The sequence below is a fragment of the Sceloporus undulatus genome, chromosome 2 (genome assembly GCF_019175285.1).
Source record: "Sceloporus undulatus isolate JIND9_A2432 ecotype Alabama chromosome 2, SceUnd_v1.1, whole genome shotgun sequence".
Taxonomy (NCBI): Eukaryota; Metazoa; Chordata; class Lepidosauria; order Squamata; family Phrynosomatidae; genus Sceloporus; species Sceloporus undulatus.
In genome coordinates this window covers 11,557,536-11,574,121 of record NC_056523.1, presented here as the reverse complement: position 1 = coordinate 11,574,121, position 16,586 = coordinate 11,557,536, and the positions used below count along the sequence as shown (strand labels likewise).

Here is a 16,586-nt window from a genome sequence, read left to right as displayed (position 1 = left end):
GTGTATAAGTTGTGTATGAAACATAAATGAACTCCACAGTTAGACTTGGGTCCCATCTCCAAGATATCTCACATATGTGGAAATATGCCAAAATCTGAAAACTCTGAAATCCCAAAACTTCTGGTCCCAAGTGTTTTGGAAAAGGGAGACTCAGCCTGTATGTGAAGGAGAGTTATCTCCCATCTGAGCCTGCTTATGTTTCGAGACCTTCTGTGGATGCCCTTCTATGCATTCCACCATCCTCACGAGTACATCTGGTAGCATCATGGGAGAAGGCCTTCTTGGTGGCTGATTCCAGACTCTGGGATTCGCTTCATACAGAGGTTAAACTGGCACCCTCCTTGCCATTCTTTCATAGACAAGTGGAAAAAAATTGTTTTGGCAGAGCTTTGAGGGGTGATTACTCAAAAGAAAAAACATTGCATAATATGCTGTATTCTCTGCATTTGTTTTTCTCTTTAATGGTCATGCATTTAGCTGCTTTTAATTCTCCTGATAATTTAAATACATTTTAAAACTTTTTGTATGATATGATTTTTTAAAAAGCCATTTGAACTTTTGTAAGCTTCCTTGAGTCCCAGACTGGGGAAAAGACAGAATATAAATAAATATATGATAACAACAATAACAACAGCAACACCTTGCCAAGAAAAGCAGAAAGAGAATGTTCTATGAAAAAAGAAATACACACAGACATACCTAATTTGAACAGTTTATATATACAATGCCCTAAATCCAACTTTTCTTGTGACACAGAATTCATTTTCAAAACACAAAAAGTATACATAATCCTGGCTTCGACCCAGGCACTCTGACTACAAAGCCTGGCACTGAGGAAAGATAAAACCTTTTAAGGGTAGACAAGCTGCCTAGTTAGCTTTCTTTCACTTTTTTCCCCTCCCAAATCATAAACTCTTCCATTTCATTTATGAAGAACACTACAAATTTGCTATGCCCTTACCAAAAACAAACCAAAATAAATGGTCATCCCATCCGTACTACACACGTTGCCTGTATGGAGCGGACCATGGTAACCATTGCCTGCTATTCAGCTGTTAAAGATGAGAAGTCTTTCAGATAAAAAAAGTGGCAATTTTGCAATTCAGCACCACAATGCACTACAGATGTCAACCAGGTCTAATCTCTGAGAACCCCCTCAAAGCAAAACACTAAGTATGCTTTCTATGGTTAAGAAAATAGTTCAAACTAGAGGAGGAGGACATTGAAATAGTTAAAGATTTCCCATATGTTGGATCAACCACTGATCACAATGGAGATTGTTGTCAGGAAATCAGAAGACTATGACCATGAAGGGCAGCTGTGAAAGAACTAGACAAGATCCTAAAGTGCAAAGATATATAACTGAACACGAAAGTTAGGGGTAGTCCAAGCTATTGTATTCCTCATCATCATTTATGGATATGAGAGCTGGACAGTGAAGAAAGCATATAGAAATCAACTCATTTGAGATGTGCTGAAGAAGAGTGCTGAGGATCCCGTGGATGGCCAAAAAGACAAACAAATGGGTTCTTGAACGGCTCAAGCCAGAACTCTTCCTGGAAGCCAAGATGATCAAATTGAGGCTGTTGAACCTCTTAAGGAGAAGACATGACTCACCAGAAAATGCAATAATACTAGGAGATGTGGAGGGCAGTAAAAAGCAGAAGACCACATGCCAGATGGATGGACTCAATCAGGGAGGGCATGGGACTGAAATTACAAGACCTAAGCATAACGGTAGAGGATAGGTGGGCTTGGAGATGTTTCATCCACAGGATTGCCATGAGTCAAAGTCAACTCGAGGGCAAGTGCATGTATTAGAGCTTTTTGGCCTTGCTATGCCATAACACTAAGGGAGGAAGGAGCCATTTCATGGCGGGAATGGTGGAGAGACAGAGACAGATATTACGGGTGTTTCATGTCACCGCTCTTCTTATTCCACCACTTGAGGCAGGTGCTTCACACTGCCTAATGAGAGGGCCAGCCATTGTTGTTGATGTTGTGTGACTTCAAGTCGTTTCTGACTTATGGCAGCCCTAAGGCAACCCTATCATGAGGTTTTCTTGGCAAGATTTGTTCAGAGGAGGCTTGCCATTGCCTTCCCCTGAAACTGGGAGAGTGTGACTTTCCCATAGTTTCATGGCCAAGCTGAGAATTGAACCCTGGCCTCCAGAATTGTAGTCCAAACAGTTTAAGCTGAGATGTGCACTTGAAATACAGTACATTGGGAGGGATACACACACACCTACACAAGTATTACCTGAGAATACATATTCAAATGCAAAAGGTTTGCCTCATAAATATGTCAAGAATGTTGCTAAGGGAGAAGCACATAAAACCATAGAAAAGGACAGGAAAGTTGTGGAAATGAAGGACATTACGTCAGCACTGCTGATTCAGGGGTCTACATCAGAAATGCTCAGATAGAAAGTCTTTTTAAGAGATGAGTACAAATCAAGTCAGAAAAAAGAGGTAGAAAATCATAGATGGCCTACTGGTTAGCTTGACTATTATATTGTGTGGTTCAATTGGTTGATAAAGGAATGTTACACAATGAAAAACAGAAAGCAACATGATCTGTCATGGAATCACAGATTTGGAAGGGACCATCTAGGCCAGGAATGGTTAATTTCCCTGTGGGAGAAGACTGGCCTGTTTCTAGCCCATTGGGGACTGTTGCAGTTGTTGTCGTGTGCCTTCAAGCAGTTTTCAACGTATGGCAACCCTATCTTGGGTTTTTCTTGGCAAGTGGAGGTTTGCCACTGCCCTCCCCTGAGGCTGAGAGAGTGTGACTTGCCCAAGGTCACCCAGTGGGATTCATGGCTGAATCAAACACAGGTCTCCAGAGTCATACTCCAACACTCAAACCACTATGCCATGCTTACTCCATCTGGGGGCTATACCACTATGGAAATTCTCAAAATTCAGGACCAAGGACAGTAGTCCAGGAGGCTGTCAGACTGTCATCCAAGTGTTTTGGATCTCAGCTCCCAGAAGCCCCAGCCAAAACATCTGGAGGACCACAGTTTGGGAACCACTGTCCTACACCATAGAGCGAGAGGCCTTTTGTTCTCCAGAGTTTCAGCCCACCTAACCTTCTGCATGCAAAACCCTCTGCCCTGCCTGGGAAAGGGATTCAGGCAACAAGATGGTGGGCAATTTTGGGAATCCTCCACATTTGATTGCCAAACAGGATGTTGAATATTTATTTATTTTGTACCCCGCCTTTCTACTCGTATCAGAAGAAAAGTGCAGCAGTGGGAGATAGGGTGGAAGAATACTACAAAAGCCAGATGTTGGAGCCATGGGCTCTACTTTCAAGATGGAGAGGACAGACAAATGTAATGATTTGCCCCTAGCTGTTACAGGTATCAAGTTTAAGCGAGGGAAGGGAATTTTGGCCCTCCAGGATTCATGGAAAGACATGACTTGAACTCAGGGCTTTCAAAATTGAAAGCCACAGGTGGTGAACTTTTTGCCCTTCAGAGAATTTGACCTGTAAAATCCCACCAGTCCCACTCAGCACAGCAAATGGCATGAGATTTAAAGGAGATGTGATCCAAAAGATCAGAAAAAGGCCCCCCAGCTCTGTGGTAAGACCTTTTAATCCAGCTTGAAAAAGCAAAAGATGGGGAGCTGGTTTTGAAAATACAGTCTGAATATCTGAAAAGATAAAGTCTTGTCTCTTTTATCTCAGAATTTTGGATAGAACATTATGTCAACAGGCAGCTAGTGGGGGGAAATTAAGAGTGTAAGAACAGGAAAACCTAATGGATCAATTTATCTAGTCCAGGATTTTGTTCATACAGTGGCCAGTCAAATGTCCACATGAAGAAGCCCAAAAGAAAAGCATGACTACAGTGCCTTCTCACTTTGTGCTTCCTATCCTAGAGAAACATATAGCTTCTCGTATGGAAGGGAATGTCTATCCATTGTGCCTTATGGGACATTCATAACCTGTCTAGTCATCTTTTAAATTCTCAAAGATGGTGGCCATCCCTGCATCTTATGGTAGCAAATTCTTTTTTTTTTTTAACTGTCTGCAGTGGGAAAAAGTCCTGTCATTTATTTGTTCCTAATCTCCCACCATTCAGCTTCAGGTAATGACTCTTCACACCTAATAATGCCAAAATTATATACATCTCTTGTATCTCTCCCTTTAAATTATCTCTGTTTCTAAACGAAGCCACCCCAAAGTTGTAATCTTTCCTTACACAGAGCGTTACTCCACCTTCCACATCATTTTGACTGTATTTTCTGCCCATTCTCAGCTCAACAAGACCCCTTTTGCACTGAGGTGGACAGAACAGTATTCCAAATATGGCTGCATTTTACGGCCTTTCTCAACCTTTTTACCCTGGATTACCCTGGATTGAAATAATTTTCAAGTCTGAGGGAACCCATGCATAAAGTTATTCTATCTTTATAATAAATTTTAACTGTATTATTTTAATCATGATCCCTGGTGAGGAATCTTGGCTGAGAAACCCCGGTGTAAAGCCATTATGACATCGGCCATTTTATTTTTAAGCCTATTCTTCATGAATCCCAAAACAGAATTTGCGTTTACCCCATTTTTTTCTTTTACACCAGGTACAAACTGGGTCAATATTAAATTGTCCACAACCACAAAATCCTTTTCTTGGTCAGTGGCTACCATTAGCATATATGAGGTTGGAGTGGCAGTGGGTTTGCTCAAATACACATCACTTTAGGTTTACTCACACTGAATTTCACTTGTCATTTTGAAGCTTCCTCTCCATCTTGAGTACGTCTATGCTACACAGTTCTATTCAGCTGAATGCCTCTTTGACCATCATCAATCCATCCTATGGAATCCTGTAGTTTGTGGTTTGGTGGTATTGTTTTGTGCCTTTACATCATTTCCAATTTATGGCGACTCTAAAGCGAACCTATCCGAGGGTTTAATTGGAAAGATTTGATTAGAGGACATTTTTCTTAGACTGAGAGCATGTGACTTGTCCAAAGCCACCCAGTGGGTTTCTATGTCCAACTGGGGATGCAGTCCCTAGCCTCTCAGAGTGATAGTCAAACACTCAAACCACTACACTATGTTGGCTTTCTGTAGTTTGGTCACATACTTAGAACTCTCTGTTACCGAGTTCTAATCAATTCCTCTAAACTACAGTTCCCGATACCCAAGAAAAGGGATTAAGGACTGAATCAGTTTGATTCTATAATGGAGACAGGCACCTTAAAGCTTCAGTTTAAATCCAGATCTTATGGCTAGAATCCACAACCTTTTTGTATGTGTGTTAGTTCCTTTTAAGGGTTTTCCCTTTTCTTTCTCCCTGTGCTTTGCTTAACTTCCAGGATAATGACATGTTTGGAAGAATTCAAAAGCTTGCTCTTAATTGTGAGACTTTGGTTGCTCCCAGTAAAAGTAATGCCCAACTGTACATTTTTATAAAGTACTTTTGGATGGATCAACACATTGAGCTCTGGCCAGCTAGACCCAAACAATAAACCAATAATCCAGCATTCTGCACCAGACACGAAAACAGCAAGATGCTTCCAGGAAGCTCAGAGACAGACCATGAAGGCCACATCTGCTGCTTGGGTCAAGCTGCTGGTACTCAGAGGTACACTGCTACTGAAGGTGGAGGATCTATTTAGCTATCACACTGCTAAAGGTCAGCTGGGACATGCATTACTACAAAGAGGCTAAAAACAGCTGGTCTTATGCTTTGCTTGAGGCTGCTTATGATAAAATGTGAGGGCCTCTGTTCCGCACTAGGCTTTGCTCCTAAAACTAACTGGCAATATACGCCTGAAATCTTACTTCCATCCCTCTTGCTAACCTATTTTTTTCTCCCAGCCTACCTCTATTTTCCAAACCCACCAAACTAATCCTATTATTATCCTTCCCTATTCTCACCTCCTGCCTGCACAGTTCAGGCCTCCCGATTCCAACATCTTAGGGACTAGCACCCTTTTCTAGAAGTATCACAATGGACCTATATACGACCAGGACAGACTAAATCATAAGAAAACAGGACAGGTAGCAATCACAGAGGTGACACCCTGCCCAAGCGGCTGCTCGGCCCCTGCTCAGCAGCTTCCCAAGAATTTCCCACGCTGTAACTCTCAGCAGAATGCATTCTCTGATGTGTAGTCAGGGTGGAGTGAGTGCTGAAACTCCTTCCACATTCATTGCAGATATAAGGGGTGTATATCGAGTGTGTCCTCATGTGTCTTGTAAGCTTTGAGCTGGAAATGAATCTCTTTCCACACTCAGTGCAGCCGTACGGCCTCTCCCCTGTGTGGACCCGTTGGTGGGTGTTGCGAGTGGATAGGTGGCTGAAGCTTTTCCCACACACATTGCAGAGGTAAGGCTTCTCGCCCGTGTGGATTCTCTGGTGTTTGCTAAGATTCGAACTGTAACTAAAACTCTTGCCACATTCAGGGCAGCTGTATGGTTTCTCCCCTGTGTGGACTCTCAAGTGTTTGGTGAGATCTGAATTCTGCTGGAAGCATTTCCCACAGTCTGGACAGCCATAGCCATACGGCATCTCTTCCATGTGGATTCTCTGGTGAGTGACCAGGCCTCGGTGTTGGCTAAAGCAAGCCCCGCACTCAGAGCATACATAGGGCATCTCTCCAGTGTGGGTTCTCTGGTGGATGAGAAGGTTCGACCGCTGGGCAAAACATTTCCCACACTCTGGACACTGATGCGGCTTCTCGCCAGAGTGAATTCTCTGGTGTTTGAGAAGGTTGGAGCTCTGGCGGAAACACTTCCCACACTGAGGACAAGGGTAAGGTTTCTCCCCTGTGTGGATTCTACGGTGAATAGTGAGGCTGGAGCGCTGTGTGAAGTGCTTCCCACAGTCAGGGCATTGATGGGGACTCTCAGCTGTGTGGACTCTTGGGTGTTTAATGAGGGCTTGGTTCTGATGGAACATTTTCCTGTTCTCGGGAATTTGGAGGAAGCTCCTTTGACTCAGCTGACTTCTTGTAGGACTTTTCAGACCATTTTCTGTGCCACGGATGACTTTCTTCTCCCCATGGTCACTCCTGGAATCACTTGTATCTGAAACAAAAAGGTGGGAGAAATCTTTAAATTTTCCAAGAAAACTTAGTGCCAAGGAGAAAGAAACTCACATAAGCATCAGAGATGCTCTGTTCATAATGGCTGAGGAATTCTAGGATTTGTAGTAAAAAAAGTAACTTTTCTAAGCTCTGAAAAGGAACAAAGGGCAGAATGAACAGACCCCAAGAACACATGCCTCAAGCTCTAAAACCTACCTAAGCTTACTTGGTGTTGTTCTCTTTCACTATAGACTATAGACTTGGAAGGAAGCCCAGGTGTATCCTTATGTAGCATAGCATATTTACATATTTTGCATAGCATAGCACAGCATAGTATAACATCTACTTGCTATGCAGTGGTCAGGGAAGTACACCCATTCTTGTGGAAATGGTCAGCCAGAGTCTAAGCTTTACTATGTCAATTGCAAATAAAGTTTCTTCTTCTGCTCCAGCCTTCCTCAACCCTGGTCGTATGGACAGTCTGAACAGTCTCCCCCCAGCGCCCCCAGCAGAGCTAAGGAATGTTGGGGGCTGGGACAGCTGCCACACTGCAAAATTAATGCAGTTTGACACTGCTTCAACTGTCATGGCTCCATCTTATGGAATCTTAGGATTTGTAGTTTATTGTGGCACCATAGTTCTCTGACAGAGAAGGCTCAAAAAACTATAAATTCCAGAATTCCATAGCACTGAGACGTGTCGGTTAAAGTGGCGTCAAACTGCATTAATTCTGCAGTGTAGATACAACGTGTCAGAAAAAATCTGCATGGCATCTGGTTGGGGAAGGAGGCTTTATATAACAAGCAAACTCAGCCCTATAGTAACTGCAGTACAGATTGAGTCTACCTTATCTGGAATTCCAAACTGTGAAATATTCCAAAATTGAGATACTGACACCTTTGTTTTCTGATGGTTCAATGTACACAAATTTTGTTTCATTGACAAAATTATTAAAAATAACATTTATAAAATTACCTTCAGGCTATGTGAATAAAGTATATACAAAGCATACATGAATTTCATGTTTACACTTGGGTCCCATCTCCAAGATATCTCATTATGTATCTGTATATGCAAATATTCGAAAATCTGAAAAACTCCAAAATCCATAACATTTTTGGTCTTATTTTGGATAACAGAGACTCAACTTTTACCAAGATGCTCATAGTGAAAACCAGTGGACCCATTCCGCATGGCACTTTCCATAATGTGTGTTGACTATGTTTCTATCGACACCCACCACTCGATTTTACTGTTAGTGAAGTGAAGAGAACAACAAATTCAGTGGGAAAGGTAAGTGCCAGAGACTGGATCCACTTTAAGGAACAACAATGAACATGTCCTAAGGTTGGGAGTGAGGCACGAATACTTACCCAGAACTCTTGAGCCTTCATGTTTCACTTCTCTGCAGATCCGCTTCAGTCCAGTGCCGAAGGGAGATGGCTTCACCTCAGACCTGCTTGCAAGCCGAGCTTCCAGTATCTGAAACACAGATTAACGTATTAATGCACAAAGGTACGTTATACCATGCCCCAACCCAGTATTTAGAGTGTTGGTTCTGGGAGTCACCAATAAACATCCCCCAACTATTCCCCATCACGGAGGAGAGGCCAAGGGCTGGATGTATGCAGGCCCACACATTCACCCAGACTTCCGCTTGCCAGAATTTCAATGAGTATTGACCACAAAGTTTCATACCTTTCTTCCAGTAATAAGGGTTACAAATTTGTTCTTTAAAAGAAAAGAAAAAAATAGGGGGAAGGTTAATTTTAGATTCTCTTACGTTTTCTGATATTTAGCCCAGGCCAAGAAAGAAGATAGGGGAATAGCAGACATTGTACAGTGGGCCCTTGGTATTCACAGGAATCCCCGTGGATACTAAAATCCATGGATGCTCAAGTCCTATTATTATTATTATTATTATTATTATTATTATGCTTTATTTATATAGCGCTGTAGATTTGCACAGCGCTGTACATACAAACAATAAAATAGATAAAGAGTAAACCTGCCCATAGCATACAATCTAAGCAATAATAGCATAATACATATAAATAATACATAACAATACAGGAAAGGGTTCAATAAAACAGGCAACGTCAAATAGCAAATAATAGTCACGCAATGCCTGGGAATGCTTCTCTGAACAGAATGGTCTTCAACTTAGTTTTGAAACTGTTTAAAGAAGTGATGACTCATGTTTCTTGTGGGAGAAGGAGGTTCCAGGAGTGAGGGGCAGCAGGTGAGAAGGGATGAATCCAGGATGGGGCAGAGAAAATCCTGGGCTGAGACAGCAGACCTTGACTACCCGAGCGGAAGGCCCGAGTGGGAAGTGAGGAGAAAGAAGATTTGATAAATAAGGAGGGGCCAGCCCATGGAGGGCTTTAAAAGTCAACAACAGAAGTTTATACTGAATACAGAAAGGGAGGGGGAGCCAATGAAGGGATGATAATAAGGGAGAGATATGGTCGGAACGGTGGGCAGATGTGATAATGCGTGTAGCTGAATGCTGGACAGAAATTAAAGGACGGAGGTGAGAAAGAGGAAGCCCAGCCAGAAGGATGTTACAGTAATCAAGTTGTGAGACCACTAGGGCATTTTGGCAGTGGAGGCGGAGAGGTATGGTTGGATTTTGACAATATTGTATAAAAAGAATCTATAAACCTTGGCTGTGGTCTGATCTGGGGGATACATGACAAAGAAGACTCAAAAATAAAACCAAGACTACGGGCTTCCTGGACTGGTCAAATAGAAATATCATCAACAGAAACAGAAAAGGAGTATTGAAGAGTAGACTTAGATGGGAAAACAAGAAGCTCCGTTTTGGAAATATTGAGCTTCAAGCATCAATGCCACATCCACTGAGAGACAGCTGCCATTAAATGCAATGGCATAGTACAATGGTACCCCTTATATAAAATGGTAAAATCAGGGTTTGCTTTTTGGAATTTATGTATTTTAAAATTATTTTCAAACCATGGCTGTTTCAATCCATGGATAAAAAAATTCATGGATATGAAGGGCTGATTGTATATGTAAACCTTTGTATTCTTGGTAGGTGGAAGAATTCAGCTTTAAAAGGCAGAATAGTTTAGTTCTAAGGGACGCCTCCTTCATGTTGGATTTTAAAGCACTTAATGAAGAGTGCACCACGCTTTTGCTATGCACTGTTTACCAAGCAGGGGTGTCAATAAGGGAGTGCAGGGTGTGTGGGCAGCACTGGGTAACACCGTAAGGAGGGGAGACACCACTGCTCCCCAAACATCGGCCTTTTGGCAAAAACGCACTGTGGCATTTGCCTGCACCCCTTTAAAATCCTGGAGTTCGGTGAAAGAGAAGACATGAGTGAGATGTGGCTCAGTGGGCAGAGAAAGGAGAGGCCTCTGGGTTTTTTTATTTTATTTTATTTTACCACTTTTACATTGTCTTTAAAAACATCACATCTTGCCAGGTATTCACTTTAACCACATGAAACTATATACCATATATACTCAACTATAAGTAGACCTCATGTATAAGTCGAAGGCAGGTTTTTGGGGCCACAATTATGCATTTTGATATGACCCGTGGATAAGTCGAGGGTAAAATTTAGGGGCATGTAATGAAGGATGTAAAGGATGAAGCAAAAGAAAATAATGCCAAAGAACTTGCAAAATTCCAGCAGGCATAACTATTTGTGCTCATGCTATTTGTGGATGAGCAAGTAGAAGGAGGTCAATGCTTCCAGGGCAGTTTAAACTCTTGGCTTTCACCAAGGGATTGATGGATGAATAAATAAATGATTTAAAGTACAGTACTTACATTGACCCATGGATAAGTTGACTCAGGTTTTTTGGCTCAATTTTTTAACCTAAATTTCTAGATTTATACGTAACTATACAGTACATGCAAATATTTTTAGGCTGTGTATGTGACATTATAATTTAAAGTTATAATTTTAATTTTGCTAGTCCTTTATGTCACAGCTGTTGCCATTACTTTTAGTGATATACGAGAAATAAGATATATGAGTAACATTAGTACAAAAACACATTATTAAGGATTTTGTATGGTGTGGTATGTGAAGAGGTCAATGGGAAGGTGACACTATGAGTTGCCATGCCAGGTGAGTCACTGTTACCGAAAGTCTAGGGACTCACCTGTTTCTCCTTCCTTTCAGCTTCTCGCCGTTTCACTAGGAAAGCTTCTGCCAAGGGCACAGCTTGGGCACACGTCTCTGGGTCATGCTCCCTCACCCAGTTCTGTATTTCCTGTGGCAGGAGGGTCAGGAACTGCTCCAGGACAAGGAGATCTAAGATCTGCTCCTTCGTGTGCTTCTCGGGCTTCAGCCAACCCCGGCAGAGTTCACGGAGTTGGCTGCACACTTCCCGGGGTCCCCTGGCCTCATGATAGCGAAATTGCCGGAAGCGCTGGCGCTGGGTCTCCATCCGGATGGCATCCACTTTCAATATGGCTGCCTTGACTTTGGCATACTCCCCTCTGTCTTGGACGCTGAGGTTGCAGTAGGCCTCCTTGGCCTCTCTGCTCAGGACTGGCAGCAAGCGAGCCAACCATTCCCGCCGAGGAAGCTGACAGGTCCCGGCCAGTCGCTCGAAGGAGGCAAAGAAGGCCCTGTTATCCCCCCACGGCACAGTGTCCTCAGTCAACTGTGGCCCTCCCCACCCCAAATGAGAGGACTGCATGGCTGCAAGGAATTCCTGCCACTGGGCTTCCCAGCGCTCATGCAATCCTTCATCAGGTTCCTGCTTTACTTGGAGCGGTGCAGCCCAGTTGAGGAACTCCCTGATAGTCCCAACTTGAATGACACGAGGGGATTTCCCTGCCCTTTCTGCCCCTTCTGCTATTTTGGGGCCTGTCGGGTCATGTTCTTCCATTTTGACACTTGGGTGCCCAGGAGCAGCCTGGGCTTGGAAGCCAAACGGCTTTCTGGAACCTTCCTCGGCAGCCATTTCCTCTCAGAGAGACACAAGCAAGCCTTGGCTTTGCGGGAGTCCTGGACTTTCAGACAACCTCTCACTGTAAACTTGTAGTAACTTATCTGTGTGTCCTCCTCTCCCTTTAGAATATTGTCAGCAAAAGAGACAGGTTGCCATTGGGTTGTTATTCAGAATGCAAGGAGGAATAAGATGTTAAACAGCCGGATCAGTCGCACAACATCCTTAAGCAGCAATAGTGGTTTCACTGTGAAGAAAAAAAACAAACACAAACAAGGTGAAAAATGTGGCACATACAATTCTAGATTTTTGATTTTTGATTTTATTTGCATAAAGCAGACACAAGATACATGCAAGCGTCTGTCTGGAGGCTAAAGGAAGCTGTGGATCATACAGATGAGGGAGCTGGAGTCCAGGGTTGCCAGAGTGAAAACTGAGGCTGGATCCTATACCTTTCATGACTATGTAGAAGCGGGAATTTCAGCAGCTGTTGTGTGTTACCTGGTTGTATAGACAATATCACATGAGCCTCATTCTCAGCGCAATCACATTAGTACAGTGCACCCTCGCCATACGCACCCTTGCCATATGCGAATTTAAGCTTCTGCAGACAGCGACCAGCAAGGGACACAAAGGGAGCGCACCGCCATTGAAATCAATAGGACTCCAGCATATGCAAAATTTGCCTTATGTGGGAGGGCTCCAGAATGGATCCCCTGCATATGACAAGGGCAGACTGTAAAAGGAAACAGATGCATACCAGTTTGGGAGCTTTCCTAATCGCACATCCCTTCAGTAGCAAGACTCAGGCTGTATTTGTCATCTATGGCCCCTTATGCTTTCTCCTGCTCCTTCTTAACCCCATCTTCCTGCCCTCTGCTTTACCCAGCATGCCTTTCTTTTCTTTTTATTTAATTTTAACTTTTATTTGTAATACAATTTTGCAACTGTGGCAATGCAATTTAGTAAAACAAAGATGAAAGAAAAGAAAGTGGAAAAGGAAAAGAAAACAAAACCATCCTGCTCAGGAATAGCAAGGGGGAGTTGGAGGGAAGAGGAGATTGACGCTCCTTAACTGCCCAAATGTTGTAACTGCTGCGGGAGGAACATATCACACCCGAAGACTAGTCGCACAGAAGTACAATTGGGAGTTTATTTATGGGTACTCCCCATTAATGAAAGGCTGTACTCACTCTACCCACACTTCAGTGGCACAGCATCAACGATTCAGAGGCGATGTTACACAATAAGTATCACCAAAGAGGATATGTGCCAACATTATTTGCAATTTTAAAAGCTGCATGTGATAATCTACTATGGCAGGAGCACAGCTCTGGTGCCACAACAAACTACAATTGCATAATTCCATAATTATTCCTGGTTATTTCTTTAATGACTTCTTTGTGTGAAAATCTTAATCACGTTTTATTAGCAACTGCGTGATTTTCATGGGATAATCCCAGTGTTTTTGTCATTTGCCATTTTTCCACATTCACAGGGGTCTTTCACCCCATCCCCAGCGAATGTGGAAAGACCAGTGTACACTCGTCCCTCCACATTCGCTGGGGTTAGGGGCACAGGACCCCAGTGAATGTGGAAAAACCTAAAATAATGAAAACACTTACGTTTTTACCTGAGAGAACACCTCTCTGGGAATCTCTAAGTCCTCGGGTGCAACTCTGTGGTCAACATCTGTAAGAAATTGAACACAGAATTCCACTGGAGAAACTACAAATGCTTAGTGGAGCGTTCTCTCTATGAATCTCTTGGTCCTTCAGTGCAACTTTTGGTTAAAGTTGACTACTGTATACAGTTGCACTGGAGGATCTAGATATTCCTAGAGAGAACACATTAATAACATCCATGAATAATCAAAGCCGCAAATGTGAAGGGACGAGCGTACTATGTATTAACATGTTGAAACCCAAACTCCAATGTAGAATTACTACATGAATCAGACTATACAGGTTGAGTCTCCCTTATCTGGAATTCCAAAATCCAAGATAGTCCAAAACCCAAAATCATCGGCATGGGAGTGCCTGAGCTAGTGACACCTTGGCTTTATGACGGTTCAATGTACACAAACTTTATGTCATGGACAACATTATTTTAACATATTCTGTATAAAACTGCCTAAGTGCCAGCATGGTGTAGCAGTTTGAGTATTGGGACAATGACTCTGAGTCCCACCTCAGCCATTTAAAGCCGTTGGGTGACCTTGGGCTAATCACACTCTCTCAGCCTCAAGAGGACAGCAATGGCAAATCCCTTCTCAAGAAACTTGCCAAGAAAACCCCATGATCGGGTCAACCTTTAGGGTTGCTGTAAGTCGGAAACGACTTGAAGGCACACAACAATAACAAAACATCAAATGCAACCCAATGCATCTGTGGAAGCAAACTGAAGTCTACGGAAGCTCATGCTGCCAACTTCTTTCTTTCGGTTAGTCTCAAAGGTGCTACAAGATCTCTCTACGTAATAAAACTTCAAACAGTATTAGTATATAACATAATATATTATAAGCAATGACTAATGACTATGGCAGGCAAGCTGAGAAATCTTAGGGTCACCATAAATTGGAAACAACTTGAAGGCACACAACAGCAATATAAAAAGGGGAGCAACAGCAACAGGGATCCGTAGTTTTGTGAGACATTTGTCCTCCTCTGTCAGAGCCATAAGCTGCAACAAACTACATAGCCCAGGATTCCATAGCACTGAGCCAGGGCAGTTAAAGCGTTATCAAACTGCATTAACTCTGCAGTGCAGATGCAGCGTTAAAGTGCTTCTGAAAGATTCTTTAAGGCAAACCCTCATCTCCTGCCCCCTAAAAAACTGGCAGTAAAAAATGAAGGTGATCCCTTGTCCAGGCAAGAGCTTCTCCTCCTAATATCACCCCGGATCCAAACAACCTTTAAATGTACAGCCACAGGGTCCAGTGCAAGCGCTGGCAACCCTCCTTTGCTCAGGGATGCTTGCACACTTTGCAAAAATTGCTGGAGATTATTGACTCTGAAAATTGATCCTGAGGGTGCAAAGATTTATACATATATTTAAAAAGAGAGGGATGCAAAACCTTTCCATCTCTTCCCAACTGCAGCTTCTCTTTTTACAGATTCCATCTGGAGCAGCAAAGGTCTTCTTTATTTTTGCAAAGCAAACTCACCTTTCTGGATCCCTCTCTAAAGAGACACCATTCCTCTCTCCAACAAATATCACTTTGGAAATATGAAAGGCGATTTTCTTTGCCCCTAGGGTAGATTGGAAGAAGAAAAAAACCAGAACAGGAAGGTACATCTAGTATTTAAATCCCCCCCAAAAAAGCCTTGCACAGCCTGAGCCTCTCTAGCCAAAAAAATCCCTCTCTCTAGATTTAACTCTTTTTCAGGGCATCATCCAATGCAAACCAGGCGCCCTCCAGAGGTGCTGGAGTGTATTTCCTATGATCCCCAGACTGGGGGAGGGATGTGCTGGCTAAGGATGATGGGTTCAACCCAGAGGTCCTCTTTTTCCAGGCTAGGCTCTATATTTCAGCCTTCTCCCAGGAGGAATTCCAAAATGTCCTCCATTTTTAGCATGACTAGGAAGCAGGAATTTATATTTATATGAGTATTTTCAGCTTTTTGCTTTTTTTGGGGGGTGATGTCCTACATCTTTCTTGAATGACCTACATTTTATGGTGCCTTGTCCTCCTGAGGGAGGCGCTCCAAAAGTCTCCCTCTTATCTGAAATGCTAGAGGCTGGAAGTGTTTTAGATTTTGGATTGTTTTCAGATCTTGCAATACCACTATTTGCATATAAGGTAACAAGTCAAAGAAGAAAGTGCAACGGCATGCTTCATGCTGAACATAAGACAAAAGCAATGACCATGGTTTGTTGTTGTTGTTGTTGTTGTTGTGTGCCTTCAAGTCATTTCTGACTTATGGCATACCTGAGACGAACCTATCATGAACCCAGTGGGTTTCATGGAAATCGAACCCAAACACGACTCACAAAAAAAAGACAATATTGCTTGGGTAGGTAGAAGACAATAGGAAAAAAGAAAGGCCCAATTCCCACTTACCTCTTGATTCGATTCCTGAAACCAGTTCAGCAAACAGAGTGGTTCCCACTATGTTTGCGCGTAGGAAGCGACAGCCGCGCCATGTCTCCCTCCATCCTCCTGGCCATACTGGGGATGGAGGAGAGGCTGAGGCGGAAGGAGAGAGGCAAGCCAGGAGGACGGAGGATGAAGCATGGAGGTATGGCCGGGAGGCCAGGGAAGCCACTGCCAGTGGGAACCAAGGTGGATTCAAATCCGATTCGAATCCGCCTGGTTCCCACTTCAGCTGAATCGATTTATTTCTAAATAAATCAATTCAGCCCAAAAAAACACCCCATTTTACCGGTGTCTTTTCAATGTGGGTTAAATGGGCAAAAACAATGCCCCCCCTTTCTGAATCGCTTCAATGATTCAAATTAAGTGGGAACCATGGTGGTTTAAACCGATTCATTTGGAATCACGATCCAGTTTAAACCATAACAGGAACACGGCCAAAGAGTGTTTTCCAGGTGGATCGATTCAACCGAGGAATCCACAGCCAAGTCTGCAAGACCTGAGCA

At 43.0% G+C, this 16,586-nt stretch overlaps 2 protein-coding genes across 2 annotated transcripts in view; one reads left to right on the top strand and one right to left on the bottom strand.

Annotated features, from left to right (window-relative positions):
* Positions 1-16,586, top strand: part of LOC121921817 — a 194,093-nt gene that overhangs the window by 16,060 nt on the left and 161,447 nt on the right. The gene's annotated exons all lie outside the window — the stretch shown is intronic.
* LOC121921893 (zinc finger protein 397-like) lies at positions 1,518-15,272 on the bottom strand. The gene is made up of 4 exons (XM_042450601.1): positions 15,151-15,272; positions 11,190-12,231; positions 8,424-8,532; positions 1,518-7,051 (listed from the first exon to the last, which is right to left on the bottom strand). Exons 2-4 carry the CDS (start codon positions 11,997-11,999, stop codon positions 6,030-6,032), a joined length of 1,941 nt encoding a protein of 646 aa, XP_042306535.1. The 5' UTR covers positions 12,000-12,231; positions 15,151-15,272; the 3' UTR covers positions 1,518-6,029.

Excerpts from the sequence above, each read along its gene's own strand:
- LOC121921893 (XM_042450601.1), bottom strand. The coding sequence starts at position 11,999 with ATGGCTGCCGAGGAAGGTTCCAGAAAGCCGTTTGGCTTCCAAGCCCAG. Across the intron at positions 8,533-11,189 it reads CTGAAAGGAAGGAGAAACAG|ATACTGGAAGCTCGGCTTGC; the intron begins GTGAGTCCCTAG and ends TCTGTGTTTCAG. Across the intron at positions 7,052-8,423 it reads TGAAGGCTCAAGAGTTCTGG|ATACAAGTGATTCCAGGAGT; the intron begins GTAAGTATTCGT and ends TTTTTGTTTCAG.